Genomic DNA, 27,642 nt, shown 5'->3' on the forward strand with positions numbered 1-27,642 from the left:
GCTTTTACAAAATTAATACGTATAATAAATCTGTTGTTTATAATAATAGCATTTAAATACTACACCCAATATAGAAACCCACAAAACACAACAGACTGGCGACGAGGATCGAAGATTAACTGGTACAGCAGCATTAATCGGTACACCTAAAGTGAAATGGCGGGACAGCCACGTGTTCAATAACCCAATTGTTCCTACATATATACCCTTCCTTCCAATCCAGGGGCTCCTTTCCCTGTGATGATAGCCCGCTTCACAAATTCCTGTATCCATTACAATGGAAGTACAATTTACGCAACTTATGTCGTCACTCGCCGAGACACTACGTACGGTGCAGAACCAACAAGCGCAGATGCAAACCATGTTTATGCAGCAACAGCAAACTACAAGTAATAACACAGTAAGTGGTATTGTTTTACAACCTTATGACGAACTCCACGAATCTTTTGGATCATACATACAAAGATTGAACAATTATATTAATCTTAAAGGGGTTACAAGCCCTGTTACAAAGTTGCAAATCTTCTTAAATTGTATTGGTGCTAAATATTACCAAGTCCTCAAAAATATTACTGCTCCAGATACACTGGAAAATAAAACATATGAACAACTTGTTGAGATATTAAAGAACCATATTGCGCCAGAACCAGGAGAAGTTGCTCAACAACACAAATTCTGTTTAAGGATTCAAAATGAAAATGAATCTATCGCTAACTACGTAGCGGGACTAAAGGAAATAGGAGGAAAATGCAATTTTATCTGCAATTCATGTAAATCTACAACATTTGATACACATTTACGTGTACAATTCATACGAGGTCTTCGCAGTTCAGAAATTAAAGAAAGGTTATTACAAGAATCATCACAAACATCATTTGATGAAATAATAAGGATTGCAATGGCAATCGAAACATCCAAAAGCGAAACCCAACAAATGGGGCCAGATGTTCATATGCCCAATATTAATAAAATTTCACAAAAACCTATACCAAAAATTTACAAAAATACAGGTAAGAAAGGCAGCTGTTATAGATGTGGAAAATCAAACCACAAGGCAAATAAATGTTATTTGAAGAATAAATTATATATTAATAAATTATAGTAAAAAGTGCAACCGAAAAGGATACATCCAATCAGTTTGCTTTAAGTCGCAAAAACAAATTACAACAATTGAAGATGAAGAATATTCAAGTCAAGATGAAATTTATGAAATACATAAAATAGAAAACAGCGAAAAGGATGAAAAGTTTAAAATTACATTACAATTACATAGCAAAGAGAGACATACATGGGAATTGGATACAGGAGCCGCAGTCACCACCTGTTCTACAGAATATTATAATAAATATTTCAGTGATTTAAAACTAGAAAATTCAAAAATAAAATTGAGAACTTATACTGGTGAAATTATAAACCCAATAGGAATTTGTAACATAAAAATACAATACAAAAATAAGAAGATTATTTGTTCTTAATAGGAAAGTCGACCCAGTAGTGGGAAGAGAATGGTTAAGAAAATTAGGAGTACGTTTGGAAATAAATAAAATAGAGATAGGGAGAAATGATATAACTGAAGAACAATACAAGAAAAATTTAGAAAAATTAATAGATCAATATAGAGAGATATTTTCAGAAGAAATTGGAGAAATAAGGAACTACACAGTGAAATTCAGCTTAAAAGAAAATGTTACACCAATTTTCATCAAGGCAAGACCAGTACCGTTTGCACTAAAAGAAAAAGTTGAAAACGAAATTGATCGATTAGAGAAGGCTGGGATATTAGAGAAAGTTACATATTCACAATGGGGAACGCCTGTAGTACCAGTCGTGAAGCAGAATGGCAGTGTACGGTTGTGTGCTGATTACAGAGCCACACTAAATAAAAATTTACTTGATGATAAGTACCCAATCCCAAGAGTGGAAGAAGTTTTCTCCAAACTAAGTGGTGGTAGATACTTCTGTACATTGGATATAAATCAGGCATATTTACACATGAAAACTGACCCAGCCACAGCTGAAATGCAAGCTATCAGCACATGCAAAGGTACATTTAAAGTCAATAGACTAATGTTTGGTGTCAAAGTCGCTCCAAGTCAATGGCAAAGATACATGGATCAGACCCTCCAGGGACTACCAGGTACAGCCTGTTTCTTCGATGATATAGCTATTCAAGGACAGACATACATAGAATTATTAAAAAGAATACAAACTATCTTTCAAAAGTTAAAAGAGTGTGGACTACATTTAAATAAAAATAAATGCCAATTCTTGAAGAAATCTATTACATACTTGGGACATAAAATAAATGAGAACGGCTTGCATCCTACTGTAGAAAAAGTAAATGATATTAAGAATAGTCCACGTCCCACTGATGTATCTACATTAAGAACATTTCTGGGAATGGTTAATTATTACCAACAATTCATTCCTAATCTAGCTTCAAAACTAAATCCTCTATATACACTTCTACAGAAAAATATAAAATTTATATGGTCAAAAGAATGTGAAACTTCATTTCAAGAATTAAAGAAGGAAATATGTAGCGAAAAGGTACTTACACCCTTTCATACACACTTACCAATTACATTAGCTACTGATGCATCACCTGTTGGATTTGGTGCAGTGTTGTCACACATTATGCCAGATAATAAGGAGAGACCGATAGCATTTGCATCGAGATCACTTACCAGTGCAGAAAAAGGCTACAGCCAGCTGGATAAAGAGGCAGCAGCATTGATATGGGGTTTGAAAAAGTTCTTTCATTATTGCTATGGACGCAAGATTACATTAATAATTGACAATCAACCACTAGCAAGAATACTTCATCCGGAAAAGCCTATGCCTACAACTACCGCTGTAAGACTATTACACTATGCAAATTTTCTTGCTGGATTTGACTACAATATAAAAGTACGGAAGTCTACGGAACATGCAAATGCAGATTATTTCTCAAGGTTAGAACACCCTACAGTAAACTATAACCAACTAACAGATGATGATGTATTCTACTTGAATCAACTTACAGTACTACCAGTTACATTCCAGAAAATTAAAGAAGCTACAGCTAAAGATTTAGAATTACAGAAATTATATCAGGATATTCAATCAGGTACAAATTATACAAAAGGACTACATGAATTTTCTATACAAAGTAACTGCATTTTCTATGGAATAAGAATAGTCATTCCAAAACAATTACAACCTGAAATTCTACAAGAATTACATACAGCTCATACTGGTATTGTAAAAATGAAGGCACTAGCAAGAAGCTATGTCTGGTGGAAAAATATAGATGCAGATATAGAAAGAATGGTAAATGAATGTAAACCATGTTGTTTATTACAGAAAAATCCTACAAAAATACCTATACACAGTTGGGAATACCCAAAAGAACCATGGAGTAGAATTCACATTGATTATGCAGGACCATTTTTTGATCAATATTTTCTGATTGTTGTGGATGCATACACCAAATGGCTAGAAGTAATACCTACTACATCCATAACAACTACAGCTACTATTAAAATATTAAAAAACTTATTTACTACATTTGGACTACCTATAACTATAGTATCAGATAACGGAAGACAGTTCCGTTCAGAAGAAATGATGACATTTCTGAAAGAAAATGGAATTCAGTCCAAGTTTACAGCACCGTTTCATCCATCTACAAATGGACAGGCTGAAAGATATGTACAAACTTTTAAAAATAAAATTAAAAGCATGATCCATGAGAAAGGCACATTAATGGAAAAGTTATCAAGATTTTTGATGATGTACAGAAAAACTCCTAATAATACTACAGGATTAAGTCCAGCGGAAATGATGTTTAAAAGGTTATATAGAACAAAAATAGACTTAGTAAAAAGAGATCTAACTACAGAAATGAATATGAAACAAAATACAGAAGGATTTAATAAAATATATAGAGAAGGAGACAGAGTGCAGATTAGATTCTATGACAGTAATAAATGGAAAATTGGGAAAGTAATACGAAAGAAGGGAAAACTACACTACAATGTGGAAGTGGATGGAAAAATACATACAAGGCATATAGATCAGATAAGAAGAACTATGTGTACTCAAGGAAATGATGTTACATACTTACCTTACTTACCTAAGTTGATAGCCACGCCAGCTGCGACATCTGTATCATCACCTGAAAAAGAAAGAAGATTGAATTATACACCTGATGGGAGAGAATACTTACCTGACTCACCTGTACTGGAAACTTCACCCTGCCATGAAACAGGAACGGAGAATAATAAGCCTGTTTCGAAAAGAAAATCTTTATTTGTTCCAGGTTCTATTACAGAGAATGTGACACAGCCACAGCTCGCACCAGTAGCTACGCCGGCATCTCCGAGTGGTGTCGAGCAACCAGTTGTGCTTCGCCGAAGTACGAGAATCAGAAAACCTACAAACAGATTGAACCTTTAAGTTACAACGTGGGGGAGTGTTACGTACGCTCGGAACGCACCTCAACACATAATGTCAAAATGTTCTGTCAGATTTGCGCTGTCTGCTATCGCTTGCTTTTACAAAATTAATACGTATAATAAATCTGTTGTTTATAATAATAGCATTTAAATACTACACCCAATATAGAAACCCACAAAACACAACACTGCTAATTACGATTTTGGCTTTATTGGATATTGTTAGCACATGAAAACTTTTTGTTATCTATAATAATTTGAATTTAATAAAAAAATAAAAACATTCTTTTTCTAGCTGTCAACAAATCTTTTATTTCTTAAAATTAAAAATATTTAAAATATTATAAATAAAAGCAAAATACAGCTAGAACACTAACATTTTTGGTGCCGAAACCCGGGAGGGTATAAAATGAGTAATCCAAGTGGTGAAACAGTGCAACAATCAGTTGACCTCAAGAGACTTCGCTTCGAACGCGGTCGCTGTAAGGCGACCATTACGCGGTTGGAGACTTTTCTCTCATCAGGGGTTGCTGACGCTGAATCGCTACGGCTCCGTAAGGGGGCTCTTGAGGATGCTTATAAAAAATACACGGTCATCAATGCGGACATCATGTATCACGATCCAAGCGACGACGAGGATGAAGCACAAATGGAAGAACGCTATTTTAAACTGTGTGCTGCATTAAATCAGCACACCATCATCAAGACTCTTCCATCAACAAGCTCATCTGCTGGTTCGAAGCTCCCGCCCATTGAAATAAAGGTATTTGATGGAAAGGATCTCGCCGACTACGTGCCGTTTATTGAAATCTTTACAGCTGTCATTGATAGCGACCATAATCTAAATAATATACAAAAACTAATTTACTTGAAGAAATATTTGCGAGGTGAACCGCTTAGTATTATAGATAACTTGCCATTATGTAGCTCGTCATACCAAGACGCACTTATTTTGTTAAAAAATAGATACGATAATCCATTCTTGCTTGTAAGTAATCACATAAATAATTTGTTAGACATCAGTCCCATCAGTAGAGGTACCGCTTGTAATTACCGAAACATAATTGTAAAAATTAAACAGAACTTAGCGGCCTTGAAAAATTTAAATGAGCCTATAGAGTACTGGGATTCTTTACTTGTGAATATAATAACTCGCAAGCTTGACGCTTTTACAATAAAATTTTATCATTGTGAAAGAGATCACGCAGTCAAGCCTACGGTTTCAGATCTTCTTTTATTTTTGGACAAGAGAGCGATAGCTCTCGAGTCATGTGGACTGGAGTCGAACAAGAATAAATCTGTAACCAATTATGTACAGTCAGCAAAGAAAAAACATTTCGAAGTTATTTGTAAATTATGTGCACAAGGTCATAGGCTCTATAACTGTCCTCAGTTTGTTTTAATGTCTATTAACAAACGAATTGATTTTGTAAATAATAATAACATTTGTAAAATTTGCTTATTTTCACATGGCGGCAAGTGTAAGTATCACTTCAAGTGTGCAACCTGTAAGTCTGATACGCATAACACGCTGTTGCACATAGACTCATCGTCACCAACTACTTTCGTGGCATCTAAAGGCGAGTCAAGCGATAGCGTCGTACAGGCTCAACAAGATCAGGTCATAATGCATACTGTTAATCAAAAAGTAAGTAATGTTTTGTTGCCAACGGTACAAATAGCAGTATTTGATATTAAAAAGAACAAGCACATTATTAGGGCTCTAGTCGATTCAGGTAGTGAGTCCTCCTTTTGTACAACGAGACTATTTGAAAAATTAGGTTTTCCTCACTCCGAGTGTCAGAAAAATATTATCACACTTGGACAAAAATCTAATAAAATAAGCAAATTTGTAAATATTAATATTCATTCCATAACCGAATCCTTTAGTTTAAATGTACCTTGTTATGTTATTGAATCTATAACAACAAAACTTCCTCACCAATATATAGATATTACCAATTTTAATGTACCTAAACATGTTGCGCTAGCAGACATTAATTTTCATATACCATCTGAAGTAGACATTTTACTATCTGCTGACATATTCTTTCGTATATTAAAGAAAGGTAAAATCGAGGGAGGTCCGTCTGATCCGATCTTACTTAATACTCGATTTGGCTACATTATTTCTGGCTCATATACATCTTTTAATAATTGCCATTCATTAAATAATGCAGTTGTTTTGAATGCATCAATGGTTAATCTTGATTTAGAATGCTGCATTCAGCGTTTATGGGAGACAGAAAAGGTTCCTGAGATTTTTAATGAATCTATTCCTGAACATGAATGTAGTGAAAAGGTTTTCAAAGAATCTGTTAGTATCAAAAATAAGCGTTTTGAAGTAAAATTGCCTTTAAAAACAAGTACTGACGGAATAAATTCTGCCGATTCATTTGTATTAGCTTTGCAACGTTTTTATCAATTAGAAAAACGTTTTAGTAAAGATCCTTTATATTATGAACTTTATTGTGATTTTATAAATGAATATTTGTCATTAGGTCATGCCAAAATTATAGATATAGACAATTGTAGTGAGTTAGATAAACCATTATACTTTCTGCCCCATCATGGAGTTTTGCGTTTGGATAGGATAACCAATAAGTTACGTACTGTATTTGATGGAAGTGCAAAAAGAGAATCTTCTCACAGTCTTAATGATATTTTGTGCAACGGTCCTGTTGTACAAAAACAGTTATTTGATATTATTATGTTATTTCGAACACATAAATATGTTATTATGTGTGACATTAGACATATGTATAGGCAAATAAATATACACCCTGAACATCGAGCTCTACAAAATATTCTATGGCGCAGTAAAGAGACTGAATCCTTACAATGCATTCAACTTCAGACGGTTACTTATGGTCTTACTAGTTCAGCATACTTGGCTACTAGATGTTTAGTTGAGTTGGCAATTATGTATAGATCTGAGTATCCATTAGCAAGTGAAGCCATTATTCGTTCATCTTATGTAGATGATATACTTACAGGACACGACACTTATGATAAAACTACTGAACTTATTCAAGAATTAAATGATTTACTTAGTTTAGGAAGCTTTGAATTGCATAAATGGTGCGCCAATGATATTAATTTATTGAGCGCTATTCCAAAAAATAAATATGCATTTGATGAACGTGCTTTAGATCAAGATAAGTTGGTTATTAAAACATTAGGTATATATTATGATGCTAAGGCAGACGTTTTCAAAATAAATGGTAAATTAGAGAAAAATGCTGCTCACCCAAGCAAACGTAATGTTTTAAGTGAAATCAGCAAATTTTATGATCCAATGGGCTTTGCTGGTCCCATCACGGTACGGGCTAAAATGATTTTGCAACAAATTTGGCGCCATAATATTGAATGGGACACTCCTTTACCATCCGATTTGTCTAAAATGTGGCTTTCTTTCCGTGATGGTATTATCAATATGCCTACTATAAATATAAAACGTCATGTTGAAGGTAAAGGTTCTAAAAATGTGCAGCTCATTGGCTATTGTGATGCTTCGTTGCATGCTTTTGGAGCTACTATCTATATTAAAAATGAGGATGGAGTATTTTTGCTCTGTTCTAAATCACGTATCACTCCTATTAAATCTAAGCTTACAATACCTAAATTAGAATTAAATGGAGCTGTACTTTTATGCAAACTTATGTGTAAAATATCTTCTTTATTTCCTAATATACAGGACATTCATTTATTTTGCGATTCTCAAATTGTATTAAATTGGATAGATACAAATGTTAATACTTTACCTGCTTATGTGGGCAATAGAATCAAGGAGATCACAAAGCTTTCAAATAATATGTCATGGCATTATACTCCTACAGCTCTCAATCCTAGTGATATTCTAAGTAGAGGCTGTGATCCTACCAAAATTCAAGATAATAATTTGTGGTGGCACGGGCCCGATTATTTAACAGACACAAATAGCAATTACAATTTTTATTTAAGTTACGTCGAGTTACCTTTGAACATAAGTCAAAGTGATATAAATGTTAGTTTAGCATGTACAGAAAATGTTTCTTTATTGTCTATTTTTACTAAAATATCAAAACTGTTTAAACTGCAACGTATTATAGCCTATGTACTCAGGTTTATAAATTACTGTAAAAAATCAGTACAGTTCAAGGGTATACTATGTGTCGAGGAACTTAATGAATCTATGAATTTAATTATTAAGTGTATACAAAACTATTACTTTTGTAATGAAATAAAAGCTATTCAAAGTAACAAACCCCTAACCTCGAATCTTAAATCGCTTCATCCATTTATTGATGCCAATAATATTTTAAGAGTTGGAGGCCGATTACAAAATGCAAATATTCCATTTTCATCCAAGTTTCCTATTATTTTGCCTAAATGTCATTTTACTATTTTAGTCATCAGAAATGAACATTTATCTTTAATGCATGGTGGTTTAAAACTTACTTTGAGTAGCCTTCAACAAAAATATTTTATTATTAATGCTATTAAATTAATAAAGAGCGTTATTTATAAATGTACAATATGCTGCAGATTAAAAGCTGAACGCTCCAAACAATTAATGGGTTCTTTACCTATGTGTAGAGTTACTCCAGCAAGGGTTTTTGAAAAAGTAGGTATCGACTATTGTGGACCTTTTGATGTAAAACAGTTAACTTTAAGACGAAGCCAAGTAACCAAAGGTTATGTTGCTGTATTTGTCTGTTTTGTCACGAAAGCAGTCCATCTTGAAGTCGTATCTGACATGACTACTGATGCATTTTTGGCAGCCCTAAAACGCTTTATAGCTAGACGAGGTTTGCCCTCTGACATATTCTGCGATAACGCAAAGACTTTTAAGGGAGCACAAAATAAGCTTTCTGAATTCTATAAATTTCTTTTTAAAAAAGATTTTATTCATGTTATAAATAATTACACTTGCAGTAAAGGTATTCAATTTCATTTTATACCAGAATATAGTCCCAACCACGGAGGTTTATGGGAAGGAACTGTCAAATCTGCAAAGCATCATTTTAAAAGAGTAGTTGGAAATAAAATATTTACATACGAGCAGCTTTGTACAGTGTTTACAGAAATTGAAGGTATTTTTAATTCCAGGCCTTTAAGTTTATTGTCAACTGATCCCTCCGAGATGACTTTTTTAACACCTGGTCATTTTCTTGTGGGTTGCGCATTAAATAGTTTTCCGCAACCTGATTTAACTTCTATTCCTAATAACCGTTTAAAGTTTTGGCGTAGTTGTGAACAAATACGGCAACATTTCTGGCGGGCCTGGTCTAAGTATTATTTATTAAATTTACAAAAACGTTACAAGTGGCAATCTGTCACTGAAAATGTACGTGAAGGTATGGTGGTACTATTAGTTGTGCCTAATGCTCCACCGCTTCATTGGCCCTTAGGATTAATTACAAGAGTTTTTTCAGGATCAGACTCCAAAGTTCGTACTGTTGAAGTGAGAACCCCTGACCGAAAGACTCATATAAGGGCCATATCTAAAATAGTGATATTACCTATAGAATAATTAAGATATAATTTTGTTGAATCTTATTCTTTTTTACTTTTTGCCGCGGGCAGTATGTTAGCACATGAAAACTTTTTGTTATCTATAATAATTTGAATTTAATAAAAAAATAAAAACATTCTTTTTCTAGCTGTCAACAAATCTTTTATTTCTTAAAATTAAAAATATTTAAAATATTATAAATAAAAGCAAAATACAGCTAGAACACTAACAGATATTAACATGTGAAAGTTGGTAATATTCTGCATGCATACATGTACATAGATATGAAATGATACTTTATATACGATAGATATCTAATTCAAATACATGAAGGGATCGTCAGCATTAGGGATTTGAATTCCCTTTGTTAGTAATATACTATTAGTTGTTAATTCGAACTTGGATACCTGTTTTAACTTCAACTGTATCGGTACAGAAACATAATATCATAGTTCTCGGGGATAAAAACAAAAAGGTATTATAAGCGTCACAGTGTATTTCATGATCTCCATAGTACTATTTATTACCACAGATGATGATTTCCATTGAGTGGATCATTTTTTTATGTTTTAATAATCTATGCCGTATCTATGAATTTTTTATACCACAAAGGCAAACAAACATACAGCCTGGTTGCCAGCCATGGTTTATAAATTTTTCTTTATACCACAAAGGTGGCAAACGTGATGGTAAACGATCACTGTAGCCTATGGACGCCAGCAACACTAGGGGTGAAACCTTAATATATACTTTTTGAAGAACCCTATACTGTAGTCTCTAGGAAAAACTTCGACAATAAAATAACTCGATAAATAAATAGAAAATAAAATGGAGATTTTAATCGTTTAACCGATATACTGCATTGTGACGCCATCTATGATCTGGACTAGACAAGTGCAAGATTCGGTTGATAAAAATTATTAACAGATGGCCCACATTTTTTAACTATACCACTCATAAAATATATGTCTGTGAACGATACAGAAAGCAAAAATTTCGTGTAATTCCTTGTCCTTAAACATAAAATTTACTAGGTACCAAGCGGAATATTGAAACAACGTTAAATCATCAAATTGTCAGTCAATCAATCACACGTTAACTATCAAATATAAATTCTACGTCAACGACAAACACAGAGTAGAGTAACTATGATGACAAGTCATACTGTATTTATCTGTGACCATAAGTTTTTATTATTGAGATTGCCCGGTGTTTTCTTCGATATAATCAAATTTTTCCCTGTCATAACTATAATTATTAAATTGTTTTTTATAAAATTATTAATATAATATTGCTACAATGATTGGAGTTCGGCTAAATACTTTTAATGACAATTCTGGAGAGCCTGAGCAAGACGCAAACTCGGCTTTGACTGAACTGGACAAAGGTAACCTTAGTATTATTGTTTTTACAACTAAAATTTCGAACAAATATAAACATAAATATAATCATATTTATATATAATTTCTTACAAAAATAGTAAAATTAATAGAATAGTGAACTTTTGAATATATATGATACTACTTATACTAAATATAAAAAATTAAGTTATATTTTTTTTATTTTAAAATGTTAAAAATTTGTTCCAGGTCTTAGGTCTGGTAAAGTAGGTGAACAGTGTGAGGCAATTGTCCGATTTCCTCGCCTCTTTGAGAAGTACCCATTTCCAATATTAATAAACTCATCATTCTTGAAATTAGCTGATGTTTTTCGTATGGGCAATAATTTTCTCCGTTTATGGGTGCTGCGAGTTTGCCAGCAGAGTGAAAAACATTTGGATAAGATTTTAAACGTAGATGAGTTCTTACGAAGGGTTTTCAGTGTTCTACATTCGAATGATCCAGTTGCTAGAGCATTAGCATTGAGAACACTTGGTGCAGTTGCGGGAATAATTCCGGAGAGGCAGAATGTTCATCATGCTATTAGACGAGGTCTAGATAGCCATGACAATGTTGAAGTGGATGCTGCAATTTATGCTACCACCAGATTTGCAGCCCACTCCAAGTTTGTATTTTTTATTGTTATAATTTATCTTTAACAACTAGTATAACTGTAGAAATACTTAAAATTAATCTCTATTCCAAGCCACCTTTAAAATTTAGTAAAATAGACTAATATTTTCATCTAATATCAAATATTTGTGCCCACTAGTGGATGTTAATTATGTTGTTTTAATAATTTATTCTAAAACAGTATCTATTGAGCTTTTTGCCACTTCTCTACTTTCTGAAGTGGTGAACATAAATATATTTTTTTTTTTATTTTATATATATAATACTAAAATTATGTAAATGCTATAAATTTCTGAAAAGAAATAGAAAATGTGAATAAAATAATATTAAGCTATATGTTTATTTATTTTCAGTACCTTTGCAGTGGCTATGTGCAACAAACTCTCAGATATGGTTGAATGTGAGAGCACTGGGGCGGAGAGGCGAGCTAAACTGGTTCGTGCACTGAGGACTGTTCATGGTGGAGGTACGAATCCTTACTAATATTATAAATATGAAAGCGAGTTTGTTTGTTACCTCTTAACCCATTAACCAACCATTATAAAATCTAGAATATACATAGTACATTGGATGAAAAGGCTAAAATTGTTATATATAAGTCCTTTATATTTTTATTTTACTACAGATATTTGACTGATAACACAGATTTTTTTTTTATACAACATAGAACTGCAAACAAGCTGACAGCCCACCTGATGGAAAGTGTAGGTATAGGTGTAAACTATAGACATGAGCAGTACCATGGACATAACAGAGTATATGTTTCACAAGTGGGTATTTCTAGAAAAACACTGGCACATTGAATTATTGATATACAACAGATTACACCTGGAAATTAGCAAAATGGTTTCAAGAGGGAGCCATGTGAAGGTCGACCTGGTAGTCTACCTAGTATACCCTTCTCCCCCTAGAATCCATAAACCAAGATTATTTTTGTTCAATATAATCTATCATTGTAATTTGTTTCAACAATTATAATTTTATTTCAGCTGTAAGAGCCCAAGGTGTGTTAAAACTACTACGTTCACTACTGGAGCGGTTCCCATCGTCCAGCTCCGTGCGGGCAGCCATAACTGCGTTGACTGCTATTGCCGCTGACACTGTAGTACACGTCCCAGATCAAGTGAGACTTTTATCCTTACAAATATTATAAATCTTAAAGAATGTTTGTTACTTCTCAAAATCAAAGGAAGCCATATTGAAATTTGGCATGAAGAAGTAGGCGTAGGTAATATCAGTATTGCTATAATATGTATATATTGGATCCATTTGTTTATTTTTTTCGATATTATATATTAGATAACAAAAGAAATTAGAAAGCGGCTTATCAAAACCTATATCTGGAGTATAGCTCTGTATAAATGTGAGACGTGGACATTAACTCAGAAGGAAATGGAATAAACTTAGAGCCTTTGAAATGTGGTGCTGGAGAAGGATGGAGAAAATTAGCTGGAGGGATTGAATTAGCAATGGGGAGGTCCTGCTTAGGCTTAAAGAAAAAAGACAAATTATTAGAACTATTGAGGACAGAAGGGGAAAAATGTTAGGACACTTGATACAACACGACGAACTTATGAACATTATAATAGAAGGAAGAAGGGGGAGAGGGAGACCAAGACATAGTTACATCAGGCAGATCAAGAAAGGAGTTCATGTTGTGTCGTATCAAGAGGTGTAGAGACTCGCTGAAAATCGTAATGAGTGGCAAGAGCTCCACCAACAAGAACGCAGCTCTTAAATAGGATAGATAGATAGATATTAAATAACTATTATTTAATATATCCCTTATATATTATAATATATACCGTCCCGGCGTCGCACGGGTGGACATTTTTACATTTTAAAAAGTAGCCATTAAGGCTGCACACGCGACGGAAGCTTAAAAATGGAGTAACTTCTCCCGTTTTCCCAACATTTCCTTTCACTGCTCTGTTCGTATTGATCGTAGCGTGATGAAAAGTATACTATAACCTGCCCAGGAGTATGAAGAATAATTGTACCAAGTTTCGTTAAAATCCGTCGAGTAGTTTTTGTTTCTATAACAAACCTACAGACAGACAGACAAAAATTTTACTGATTGCATTTTTGGCATCAGTATCGATCACTAATCACCCCCTGTGATAGTTATTTTGGAAATATATTTCATGTACAGAATTGACCTCTCTACAGATTTATTATAAGTATATGAGTAGGTGTATATTGGATGGATTGGATTATATATGTGTATTCCTTATTATATATAGATACTGTAACTACAGTAAATAGCTTTGTTGCAGTCGCATTTATTATTGGATCATGCTGTGTGCACATGTTGTGGCAAGTTTACCTGATACCCGTTATGTACTTGCATATTATAATTTAAGTTTTTATTTGTAAACTTCTGTTATGTGCGCCTAATAAATAAAATAAAAAAATAAAAATAAATAAATAAATAGATATTAGAAAGAAAGAAGAAAGAAATAATTTAATCAAAGAAGCATGCGGCCCACACAGTAGCGCACAAAACAAGAACAAAAGAAATCAAAACAAAACAAACAAAAGAAAATAACAATTGTGTACAAATAGAAAGCAATTAAATTATAATAATAATCAATAAACAAACAAACAAACAGTAGGATGACTCTTGAATCCAACATCGATCCCAATCCAAATCTATTGTAAATGTTACTATATTATTATATCAAAAATATTACTATATATTACTTACCCTTATGAAGAAGAACAAGCTTTTTTTATTTATTTTTTTATATATTCAGACCCATTTTCCAATATACGGCTTCTGTTATATTTTTCTAAAACCCTGGTACATGATAAATACGAGAGTTTGTGCATAAGTTTGAACATACTAACTAATCTATATTTCACTTGTTTATAATATATATATATATATATATATATATATATATATATATATATATATATATATATATATATATATATATATATATATATATATATATATATATATATATATATATATATATATAATTATGAATGTTAACACAGGTGGAACTACTTCTAAATATTGCAATGAACGATGCTCGCTCGATAGTCCGTCGCGCCGCTCTCGTCGGCCTGAAGAAGTTAGCGGAGCATGCGGCGCTGTGGCCGGCGGAGTGCATACAGAACTTGGTCCAAGCTGCCACCGACAGCGAGGATGCGGAGCACACCATGCTGTGCTTACAAGTTATGCAGGTGAGAATAATTGCAAATGTGTCCTCAGGAATGGCAACGCATGGGAGGTATCATGGGCGAAACAGTACACTCTGTTATGTCCATGGTACTGCTCATGTCTATAGGCGACGGTTACCACTTTCCATCAGGTGGGCCGTCAGCTTGTTTGCCATTCTAAGTTGTATAAAAAAAAAAGTGTCCTATTGAAATCAGTGAGGTTATGGACAAAGTTATCTGCGTTGATAATTTCTCACCTATTAAATCTGCCATTAAACAGCTATGTTCGCATAATTGTCATTATGTTTGAAGTATAAAATATGATAGATAGATAGATAATTTATTTGCATTACTTACAGCACACAAGTAACAATACAATCATACACATTAAAAAGAGATAAAAGAATGCATATACAAAAAAAAGGAAAATATATAAAAGAACAATTTCCTTCTTTTATGGGTGTGCCATAGTAACCCAAAACGGTCACAACTCAGTTTATTGCTTTGCCCTCAAAAGAGCAAAACACTGATATTCTGTTGTGGCCAAGAGTCAGTCGCGAAATTCCTTAATAAAAACAAAGGGAAATATGAATAAAATACATTGTGTGTATCTATTACATTTCCTACCATTTGATATTTTATACTAAACTAGCGGCCCGTCTCGGCTTTGCATTTAAAAAAGTGGACGTTAAGGCTACACACGCGACGGAATCTTAAAAATGGAGTAATTTCTCCCGTTTTCTCAACATTTCCCTTCACTACTCTGCTCCTATTGATCGTAGCGTGATGAAAAGTATACTATAACCTGCCCAGGAGTATGAAGAATAATTGTACTAAGTTTCGTTAAAATCCGTCGAGTAGTTTTTGTTTCTATAACGAACATATAGACAGACAGACAGTCAAAAACTTTACTAATTGCATTTTTGGCATCAATATCGATCACTAATCAACCCCCGATAGTTATTTTGAAAATATATTTCATGTACAGAGGTCAATACCTCTCTACAGATTTATTATAAGTATAGATAAATAAATAACAGATACCATTAAAAGAGGGGTAGTCAAAGGTCACTTTCTGTTACATTCTGTTATTCAAGCAATAAATATATATGCTACATAGCTAGAGAAGATACTAAATGTGGAGGTATAAAATCTTCATTATATTATCCATAATTGTCCACTGCTGGACACAGGCTTCCCACATAAGAGGGAGTTTTGACAGTAGTTGTCATACTTGGTAGGCAGGTTGATAACCGTGGTTTTTTTTTTAATGGATGATAATGCAATGGTAACCTTGCCTGCGCTAACGGTATACGCTGGCGGGGCACCAGTGATAGATGATAGGTGAAGATGAAAAGGCAGGTCAGTTAGCCCATCGTGATGGATACACTTGGAATTCAGCACGATGGTTTCCAGGGGAGACCACGGGGAGGTCGACCTGTTAGGGTATATTATTAGCAATGGAACTGATAATCCGCATTACTAACAATCCATTCTCCCCCTGATAACCGTGGTTAACCTTTGGTGATATTTTAAGGGGGACCCTGCTGTTCGTCCCTCGACCATTATGTTCCCTTAGCCGCCTACGACACCCTCAGGAAAGAAAGGGATAGCCTGTTTTATGTCAAGAACATATGGCATAAAATCTTAGTCCTCGAGAATGGTAACATACGATGGGTGCCAAATGAGTTAGTATTTTGTGATATTCATGGTGCTATTCATATCTACAGGCGACAGGAACTATTTTCCATCAGGTGGGCCATCAGCTTGTTTTATCTTCACAAGGCTCAGGCCAGTTACGGGCGAGGAAACAATATCAAATTTCATACAATTTGCGACTCTTGATCAAACCGTGTGGAAAATCGGTCATTACATTTTTATGGAACAGAACTGAATGCTCATGTCTAACATTTGGTCGTTCCTTAATGAGCCGATCTTAAGCCTGCGGTCGATCGGCGAGGGTGCTTTGTACGCTATGTGGTGTAAAAGTGTAGATGGTGAGCGATAGTGCGCGTTGCAGATGCTGGTGCAGTGCCCGGCGGTGTGCGCGGCGGCGGCGCCGGCGCTGCGCCAGTACTGCGCCGGCGCCGCGCTCAGCGCCGACCTGCGCCGCGCCGCCGTCGCCGCGCACGTGCTCACCACCATCCTCGTGCACTGGTACGCCACGCCACGCCACGCCACGCCACGCCACTTGCTTTATTTTAATGTTCACTTTAATTGCTTTTCTTTTTTTTTTACTAATATAGTTTGTAAGGCAATTGTTACTAACAAAATGGGACCAAATTGTAGTCTGAAAAGTAAAATATTATTATTATTAAAGAAATGGTATCACAGAATCAACCCCACTGTGACACAATAGTTGTAATTCGGTATTCAACAGTGTTGTCATTTTCATTTCCCCCCCCCCCCCCAGTTACGAGGAGTCTGTGCCGGTGGATGGCGCGGATCTGATGATAGCGCTCGAGTCATTAGTCATCGCAACCGGCATGGACGATGGCCCCGCCAATATAAAGTCTCTACGGATTGCGCTACGTTGTCTGGTAAGTTGCTAGTATCTAATTTTTTTAAACGTTAAGTGGGTGGTAAACGATCATTCCATCATACCAGCCGTTAGCTATTCACTGCTGATCCTACCTTTCTCGTAAGGTAGCTTTTGTTAGTAGTTGCCCACATTTGTTAAGCAGGATGGTAACCGCAGTTACTGTTTTAAAAGGAATGCTGCTACCCATTCTTTGAGCATTAAATTCCCTTAGTTATCTCTTATGATACCTACGAAAAAAGAAAGGGTTTTCGTGTGTATCCGGCGTCATATGGACCAGTAAAGAATGATAGATGATAATTAAAGCGATTCAGTGGGAATATTGTGACAAATTCATTGAGAATTAACCTCGATGGGATGTTTTGTGGAGGTCGACTAGTGGTCATGGCTGGAAAGAAGCCATATAGTATATTTAAAAAAAAGAATAAGAATGATTTGAATTTTAGCATACCATTCTTGTATCTCTGTGTGTAATGTCTTATAACTATAATTTGTTATGTAAATAAATATAAAAAACACTAGTGGAACTATAAAAGTGGTATCATTTTGGAGTAAATCGTATATATTTTGGTCCATCGAGTCGGAGTATCGAGGATTAACGACAAATTTAAACTGCTTTTTTGTACGAAGTCGGCGAGCGTCAATTGTTGTTGTTGAACATTGTATCGTCATATTGCAGCCGTAAGGACATCAAAGCAGAACTGAACATAGTATTGTAAGTGATAAGTGCTGGTGAACTGTGAGTACATTTTATTTATCTAATTACAGAAGACTAAGGAATTTACTCTAAACATTTCATATAAATATTTACTTGTAAAAACTTTGGATATTATTGAAACTTTATTATTAAATTTATACAATGGATTCATATATAAAAGTACAGTTTGATTTAAGTGAAAGAATTAGTAGAGCAAAATCTAACTTCAAAAAGGCACCCAAGGAGCGACTTCGTTCTATAGATTATATTAGTACTAGATTGGAAGCTTTAGAAGAATTATGGCGTCAGTTTAGTTCGACACATACAAAACTCATTCAAAATACAAACTACAAAGATTTGAATGCTAGTTCCTACGTATGTAATAACGTCTATGATTCTACTGAAGAGTTATATATAGAATACAAATTTCTACTGAAGGAAGCGTTGACTAGTTTAAGGCAGTCTAGTACTAAAAGTGCGAGTTGTTCTGAACAAAACAATAGTAATAAAGATCTTAATTGCAATTTAAAGCTACCCAAGATATCTATATCTCCGTTCTCAGGCAAATATTCAGAATGGATTAGTTTTAGAGATCTGTTCGTATCATTGGTACACAATAATAAACATTTAGATGACGTACAAAAACTACATTACTTGAAAGGATTATTAGTTGTGGAAGCGGAGCAATTACTACGTCATGTACCGATTACTCATAATAATTATACTATTTGTTGGGAACAATTGGAGAAAAGATATAATAATAAAAAATATCTTTCAAACTGTATTCTGAAAAGGTTTATGAATCAAAAAAGCATCAGTACTGAATCAGCTAGTACACTAAAGGAGTTGCTAGATACTACTAATGAATGTCTTCATGGGCTTAACAATTTAGGAATAGACATCAGTACTTGGGACGTGCTTGTTATCTATATTATAAGTCAAAAATTAGATATGGAGTCTCGCAAGCAGTGGGAACTAAAAATCAGCGAGTTCTCAGATGAGTTGCCTACCTTGAAGCAGTTCCAAGACTTTCTAGAAACTAGATTTAGAGCGTTAGAGTTTATTGATCCAAAATTGTATAAGTCTAATGTAGTGCATAAAAGTAATGTTATTAATAATAGCCCTAAAGTATATTACACAACCAATTTTATATGTCCTTACTGTTCTGAAAGTCATCGTTTAGCAAATTGTAAAAAGTTTTCTAAAGAGGAAATTAACACTAGACGCGAATTTGTCCAATCCAGGGGTTTGTGCTTTAACTGTTTATGTTCAGGGCACTCTGTATATGCTTGTCGTCAAATCTCTCGTTGCCGTTTATGCAGACGGAAGCATCATTCCTTACTCCATCTAAAAAATGTTACCAATCTCAATTCAACCGACACTACAGGTATCGCAAATCAATCGGTTGAACAAGATGTCGTTGCACATGCAACAACATCATCGTCTGTAGATCAATCCACTAGTGTCACAGCCTGTGTTTCGACCTCAAACTGTCAAGTCTTACTTGCAACAGCATTAGTTAGTGCACAATCGAAATCAGGTAATGGTATCACACTGAGATGTTTAATAGATCCAGGTTCTCAAGCTAGTTTTATTACTGAATCTGCTATTAAATTGCTGACATTAAAGAAGATACCATACAAAAGTGTTATTTCTGGATTAGGAAGTGATCAAGGTCATTGACCTCTCAGTCTATGGTATTGGTTTCATTACAATCACTTGATGATCCCAATTTTACGTTTAAGGTTCAAGCTTTTGTCTTGAGTAAACTCACTTCAATCCTCCCTGAGAGGCAAATTATTGTAGAACCGTGGTCAGAGTTTTCAAATATCAAACTGGCAGATCCATCATTTCATACACCAAACAAAATCGATATTATTCTCGGAGCAGATGTTTACAGTCAGATCTTGTTAGATGGTGTAATCAAAGGTCCACCAGGTGTACCTATAGCTCAGCGAACAACGCTTGGTTGGATTATTTCTGGCCCTGTAAATTTAGATAAAAGTAATATACAAAGGCTACTAATTAGTATGCATATTTCTCATGTAAGTGAAGATGACTTATTAAAGAAATTTTGGGAGTTGGAAGCTGAAAACAGTGTAGATATTAAAAAACATTTATCTGAAGAAGAAAAGAAATGTGAAGAAATATTTACAAATACTACGAAGCGGGACAATTCAGGGAGATATATAGTTAATCTTCCATTCCGTAGTGATGATCCCAGTCGTAAATATGGCAATTCTAAAATTATTGCAACTAAAAGATTTCTGCAACTAGAAAAAAGATTATCAATGGATCCTAATTTAAAAATTAAATACGCTGAAGTCATTTCAGAATATCTAGAATTAGGACACATGGAGAAAGTACCAATAACTGAACAAGATGATCCTGAAGCAGTCTATTTACCACACCATGCAGTGGTGCGAGAGGATAGAACCACTACAAAAGTAAGAGTTGTTTTCGATGCAAGTTGTCCTGGTACAAATGGCGTATCTTTAAATCAAGATTTATTAGTAGGACCCACTCTTCAAGCTGACTTGCGTCATCTCTTAATACGTTGGCGTCGTTATCCTATATGTCTTGTGTCTGATATAATTAAAATGTATAGACAGATAAAGGTTGAAGAAAGACACACTAACTTTCAACGTCTGGTATGGCGTGATCATCCGGAAAGTGAACTGCAACATATGAGACTATTACGAGTAACATTTGGAACGGTATCAGCACCTTACCTTGCTGTTCGGTGTTTACATCAAATTGTTTATGATGAAGGCAAAAATTATCCTCTTGCTGCTGAAAGAGTTCTAAATCATTTTTATATGGACGATTTACTAACAGGTTGTGAGTCAGTCGAAGAAGGTATTCAAATCTATAAGGAGATAAATGAGTTATTGAAAAAAGGAGGATTTGAGCTTCAGAAATGGAGTAGTAATAGTGAGAAATTATTGAAAGTAATTAGTGAAGAGGATGTAGCTTCACAAGGAAGCGTGCAATTAAAAATAGATAGTGTTTTGAAAATTCTGGGACTGACCTGGAATCGAAGTAGTGATCATTTTGAATATGTTGTACAACTGCCTGAACTGAAGGCACCTGTAACTAAAAGAAAAGTTATTTCCGATATTTCTCGGATTTTTAATTCAGTTGAATGGTTAATGTCTGTTATTCGTGTAAGAACATTTATCCAAATGTTATGGCTCTCTGGAATAGGTTTAGATGAAGAATTACTAATACAACTTTTGAATAAATGGTTACAGTATCTAAAGAATCTTCAAGAAACTTACCTGGTTGATGAATTAAAGAACGAAGAAAGAAAAAAGAAAGATTAGCAGTAGTGTTATTATAGATAGTGTTATTATTAGTAGATTAGAAAAGAAAATTGTACTTACCTTCTCGAATCCGTGGAATGATGAAGATGAAACTCTAAGAGTTGATAGACAGTCGCAATGTACTAATATTAATGGTACATATCATCAGTGCATTATTTTACATAGTTTGCACACTATAATCTTATTAATAATATATAGAAGTTTACTTAAGTTTCTCCTTCGGTTTCATCATAGATATAAATGTAATCATAAGGTCCCACAACTACAAATAGGTGACATAGTGTTGGTGATGGAGAATGATCTTCCGCCAGCATATAATGGCTTTATGGTTTTATAGTTGAAAAGCACCCGGGAATAGACGGTGTTACACGTGTTGTTAGTTTACGCTGCAAAAACAGCATTATAAAAAGGGCTGTATCAAAACTTTGTTTTCTACCATAGTTATTTTGTTTATTTTAAGAGTGAGCGTCTAACATTAATTGATAACTATAATTAAGATCTAAAGCAGTTCAAAGTATTATGTTATGTTTGTTCATTATTATATGTAGGGTAATATTGTTAAATTTCTACCAAGGACATTGTTTATTCTTTAATTATCTTAATTTTGTAAAGTATTTATTCATGGTGGGCGGATTAAGGACAATATTGTCATATAGTCCTTGGTGGGCGGTATGGTCATGGCTGGAAAGAAGCCATATAGTATATTTAAAAAAAGAATAAGAATGATTTGAATTTTAGCATACCATTCTTGTATCTCTGTGTGTAATGTCTTATAACTATAATTTGTTATGTAAATAAATATAAAAAACACTAGTGGAACTATAAAAGTGGTATCATTTTGGAGTAAATCGTATAACTAGATATGAAGAGTACCCATCTTTCTTTCACGTATCAATTTTATGGGGTTGCAGTAGGAATGGTAAGCGTTAATTGTATTACGAGGAGGGATCAAAAAGTAGTGAGAACGATATACTCCTTGGTAAGAAAAAAAAATACTGGCAAGCACAGCTCAGATACATATTAATAAAGAAAAAATCTTCGACCTCCTTTTGTTTTTTTTTTTTTCTGAATGTAGTCATTTGTTTGCTTTGTGACGGAACGTGTTCTCAAAAATGGAGAAAAACGAAATGCGAACCCTTATTAAATACCTCTGTTTGAAAAAGTTAACGACGCAAGAGATTCATTGAGGTTTGGAGGCAACATAAGGAGAGTCTGCTCCGCCGTATTCCACTGTCGCAATGTGGGCTTCTCATTTCGAGTAGGGAGAACGAGCACGGAAGACGAGCATCGTTACGGCCGTCCATCGACATCAGTCACCCAAGAAAATATTGCGAAAGTCGAGATTGAGCGATCGAAGAGTTACCTTCCGATACTTAATTCAAGAAACGTTCATTTCATATGAAAGTATTCAATCCATAATGAAACAATTTTTGAATATGAGAAAAGTCTCCGCAAGATGGATGCCGAGAATGTTAACCGACAGTCAGAAACAAAATCGACTTGACATTTCGAAGATATTTTTGGACAAGTTTCAAGAAGATTCTGAAAACTTTTTGTCTCGTTTTGTAACAATGGACGAAACATGGGTCCATCTTTTTGATCCCAAGACAAAATAGCAATATTTGCAATGGAAACGGCCATCATCGCCGACCCCGAAGAAGTTTCGTGCCGTAGCATCGGCTAGCAAGGTTATGGCATCAATATTTTGGGACTCAGAAGAGATATTGTTGATTTATTACCTGGAGCGTGGAACCACTATTACAGGCCAATATTATGCAGGTTTAATTCCCAAGTTAAGGAATGACATCAAAAAGAAAAGGAGAGTGAAATTTCGAAGGGGCGTGCTGTTTCATCACGACAACGTACCCGCGCACAGGTCGGCAATTGCGATGGCTGCCATTTAGCAAGCTGGCTTTGAATTGGTTGATCACCCCCTTTATTCACCAGACCTGGCGTTTAGCGATTTTTATCTGTTCCGCAATTTGAAAGAATACTTAAGGGGAAACAGATACGGAGCCGATAACGAGGTGATGGATGCCGTAGAGAGCTTTTTGCAGGACCAAGACAAAACTTTTTTTTAAAGAGATCGAAGCCTTGGAAAAGCGCAATAACTTGGTGTGTAGAGAGATTCTGAGACTATGTGGAAAAATAAATTATTAAGATATCAATAGTCGTTATATTCTATCTTATTTTCACAACTTTTTGATTCCTCCTCGTAATAGTGTATGCTGACGGGGTAGCAGTGAATTATGATGAATGAGGATGAACTCAGGGTAGTTGTTTTACCGTGACGAGTTCACCTTGAATTACTTACGATGGTTCGTATTGCATTGATCTAATAAGGAACTCGTGTATTCGACCGTCACCATGTAGTGATAGTATAGTCAATATATAGTGATGTGGTGTGGCGTGGTGTGCGCGGCAGGTGAAGCTGTGCAACGCGGAGCCGGCGGAGTACGCGTGCCGCACGGCGCGTGCGCTGGCGGCGCAGCTGCGGGGCGCGGGGCCCGCGCGCGGCCGCGCGCTGCTGGAGGGGCTGGCCGCGCTGGGCGCCGGGCTGCAGGCCGCCGCCGCGCTCGCGCCAGCACTGCCCGCGCTCGGCCGCCGCCTGCGGTGAGTACGCAGCGAGCGGGCGGCGGGCGGCGGGCGGCGGGCGGCGGGCGGCGGCCGCTGCTGGTGGGGCTGGCCGCGAGGGGCGCCGGGCTGCAGGCCGCCGCCGCGCTCGCGCCAGCACTGCCCGCGCTCGGCCGCCGCCTGCGGTGAGTACGCAGCGAGCGGGCGGCGGGCGGCGGGCGGCGGGCGGCGGGCGGCGGCCGCTGCTGGAGGGGCTGGCCGCGCTGGGCGCCGGGCTGCAGGCCGCCGCCGCGCTCGCGCCAGCACTGCCCGCGCTCGGCCGCCGCCTGCGGTGAGTACGCAGCGAGCGGGCGGCGGGCGGCGGGCGGCGGGCGGCGGGCGGCGGCCGCTGCTGGAGGGGCTGGCCGCGCTGGGCGCCGGGCTGCAGGCCGCCGCCGCGCTCGCGCCAGCACTGCCCGCGCTCGGCCGCCGCCTGCGGTGAGTACGCAGCGAGCGGGCGGCGGGCGGCGGGCGGCGGGCGGCGGGCGGCGGCCGCTGCTGGAGGGGCTGGCCGCGCTGGGCGCCGGGCTGCAGGCCGCCGCCGCGCTCGCGCCAGCACTGCCCGCGCTCGGCCGCCGCCTGCGGTGAGTACGCAGCGAGCGGGCGGCGGGCGGCGGGCGGCGGGCGGCGGGCGGCGGCCGCTGCTGGAGGGGCTGGCCGCGCTGGGCGCCGGGCTGCAGGCCGCCGCCGCGCTCGCGCCAGCACTGCCCGCGCTCGGCCGCCGCCTGCGGTGAGTACGCAGCGAGCGGGCGGCGGGCGGCGGGCGGCGGGCGGCGGGCGGCGGCCGCTGCTGGAGGGGCTGGCCGCGCTGGGCGCCGGGCTGCAGGCCGCCGCCGCGCTCGCGCCAGCACTGCCCGCGCTCGGCCGCCGCCTGCGGTGAGTACGCAGCGAGCGGGCGGCGGGCGGCGGGCGGCGGGCGGCGGGCGGCGGCCGCTGCTGGAGGGGCTGGCCGCGCTGGGCGCCGGGCTGCAGGCCGCCGCCGCGCTCGCGCCAGCACTGCCCGCGCTCGGCCGCCGCCTGCGGTGAGTACGCAGCGAGCGGGCGGCGGGCGGCGGGCGGCGGGCGGCGGGCGGCGGCCGCTGCTGGAGGGGCTGGCCGCGCTGGGCGCCGGGCTGCAGGCCGCCGCCGCGCTCGCGCCAGCACTGCCCGCGCTCGGCCGCCGCCTGCGGTGAGTACGCAGCGAGCGGGCGGCGGGCGGCGGGCGGCGGGCGGCGGGCGGCGGCCGCTGCTGGAGGGGCTGGCCGCGCTGGGCGCCGGGCTGCAGGCCGCCGCCGCGCTCGCGCCAGCACTGCCCGCGCTCGGCCGCCGCCTGCGGTGAGTACGCAGCGAGCGGGCGGCGGGCGGCGGGCGGCGGGCGGCGGGCGGCGGCCGCTGCTGGAGGGGCTGGCCGCGCTGGGCGCCGGGAGGCAACGGCATCCACACCACCCTCAAATATATTGGACGTGACAACTGACATTAATGTCTTAGTTCATAGACATGAATGAAGACTAAATCTTATCTCGATCAATAAATTCAATAAGATTAAAAATAATAGTAAATAAACCGAGCGACACGTAACATCTGAATGTAATATAATGTAAATTGAACTCTCTTTTCTGCACTCAGCCTCTCATTTCGGCCATTTTGCGTATGAGTCGTGGCTAGTACAGCCAACCCAGCTCCGCCCACCACGTAACATCTAAAAAACAATATAATCTCTAATCCATCAGGGAGCAACCGGACGACCCTTCGGACGACGGCACTACGCTGGTGCTGCTGTGCACGGTGCTGTTCCAGGAGCGTGCTGGTGCCGCGCTGGTATCCACCATCTCTAAATCCTGGCAGCGGAGTATCATGGACGCCATCCGTCCCTTCGACGGCTGGACCCGGTACAGGGTCGCAAGGGCTGCGCTGCGGTGAGTTATATTTTTTTTAATATATTTTTATTATAACAAAAACTTTGTAACTGCAATAAGTAATTACTTGATATCATCAATCATCATCACTATGGATCACCAATGATTTACTCATAAAATACTATCCTAATAAGCATGAGTAAAGCCTGTAACGTAACGTTAGATCTTACACATTTTTTTTTAATAAATACATTTTAATAAATATTATTATCTATGTAAACCAGTAGACAAGTACAATATTGTCTATGTTTGTTTCAACGAACCATTGCCCCTCACTACACGTCATGCACGTGACACACCTTCAATGATCTTTAAAGCACCTGTACGTCGCTCTGTTGCGTTAACGCATCTACCTACGTATTAGTAAATTATAATACCGATTTTAAAATAAATAGAATTTAAAAACTATATGTATTAATGTGTTCCCATAGCGGGAACACCCTAAGGAATTTTAATAAGTTTCTGCCTACCTCAAACTGACAATTCGATTGATATAACATATGGAATGTAATTTGTATTTAATTAATAATAATAATGTAATTGTTAATTTTATTTCACGATATTGAATATGTATTTACACACATTTATTGATTTGACTTGATAATTGTTTGAGAATTGTTTTTTTTTTTTTCTTTTTGTATTATTCTATAATCTTAAGTTAAATTTGTATCCTTATTTAAGCAATAAATTAGATTTGCACGCCTACAATTTTAAGGCGATCAAACAGATGCCAAAAAGTTTTGTCACATGGTCCTTATAATGTCAAATGTCTGTTTAAAGCAAATAAATATTTTTTTATATTTCATATAACTACCTACCTAGCGAGCATTACATAGTGCACTGAAGTCTAGATCTAACAGAAACAGATGGTGCACGAAAGTCGAAGACTGAGGAGAGTGGAGTATTTCTGAACTGGGACGTTATTTTTTTTTTACGATTTATGACCTGAGGATGTTGTAACTTTCCACACTCTGATTTTATTCTACCTAATTATACAAATATATATAATAAATAAATATATAATATAAGTCGATGGCTTGGGTACCTCTGTCCGATTCGTGTTTCAACCGTGAAGCAGTTGTGTTTGCATGGCTGTGTTTCGGTTTGAAGGGTGGGATATGGCAGTGCGTTTACTGGGTACAGAGGAATAACATCTGAGTCCTCAGGAATGTCAACGCATAGGGGGTATCATGGGCGACAGTATACTCTGTTATGTCCATGGTACTGCACGTGTCTATAGGCGACGATTACCACTTTCCATCAGGTGGGCCGTCAGCTTGTTTGCCAATCTAAGTTGTATAAAAAAAAATCTAGTTTTTCGCATTTTCTTATATTATTCTAATAGTAAATGCGACAAGTCACGGGATACACTAGTAAAGTACAGTAGTCACTGTACAAATGAGTAATCAGTAATAGTATGTATGTAGTCATCAAGGATGTGCGTATATATATG

At 37.6% G+C, this 27,642-nt stretch overlaps 2 protein-coding genes across 2 annotated transcripts in view; both read left to right on the top strand.

Moving 5' to 3' along the window:
- Positions 1–277: 277 nt before the first annotated feature.
- LOC128201535 (uncharacterized protein K02A2.6-like) lies at positions 278–4,550 on the top strand. Its single transcript, XM_052898821.1, has 3 exons — positions 278–846; positions 1,479–3,836; positions 4,304–4,550. Exons 1-3 carry the CDS (start codon positions 278–280, stop codon positions 4,548–4,550), a joined length of 3,174 nt encoding a protein of 1,057 aa, XP_052754781.1.
- A 6,534-nt stretch (positions 4,551–11,084) lies between these two features.
- The window catches only part of LOC113520208 (integrator complex subunit 7), a 36,119-nt gene continuing 19,561 nt past the window's right edge, over positions 11,085–27,642 (top strand). The window contains exons 1-9 of the mRNA XM_052898851.1: positions 11,085–11,323; positions 11,526–11,940; positions 12,302–12,414; positions 12,938–13,071; positions 14,955–15,143; positions 17,140–17,276; positions 17,533–17,659; positions 24,107–24,294; positions 26,004–26,189. Of these exons, the coding sequence (XP_052754811.1) occupies positions 11,236–11,323; positions 11,526–11,940; positions 12,302–12,414; positions 12,938–13,071; positions 14,955–15,143; positions 17,140–17,276; positions 17,533–17,659; positions 24,107–24,294; positions 26,004–26,189 (1,577 nt within the window). The 5' untranslated portion in view covers positions 11,085–11,235. The remainder of the gene's footprint in view (positions 11,324–11,525; positions 11,941–12,301; positions 12,415–12,937; positions 13,072–14,954; positions 15,144–17,139; positions 17,277–17,532; positions 17,660–24,106; positions 24,295–26,003; positions 26,190–27,642) is intronic.

The sequence above is a fragment of the Galleria mellonella genome, unplaced genomic scaffold, assembly GCF_026898425.1.
Source record: "Galleria mellonella isolate WM207_F2 unplaced genomic scaffold, CSIRO_AGI_GalMel_v1 utg54, whole genome shotgun sequence".
NCBI classification, from domain to species: Eukaryota; Metazoa; Arthropoda; class Insecta; order Lepidoptera; family Pyralidae; genus Galleria; species Galleria mellonella.

Bases quoted from the DNA above. Each gene is read 5' to 3' on its own strand.
- LOC128201535 (XM_052898821.1), top strand. From the start codon at position 278: ATGGAAGTACAATTTACGCAACTTATGTCGTCACTCGCCGAGACACTA. The intron at 847-1,478 runs GTTATTACAAGA...TGTTCTTAATAG, and splicing joins AGTTCAGAAATTAAAGAAAG to GAAAGTCGACCCAGTAGTGG. The intron at 3,837-4,303 runs GTTATATAGAAC...TATTTGTTCCAG, and splicing joins GCGGAAATGATGTTTAAAAG to GTTCTATTACAGAGAATGTG.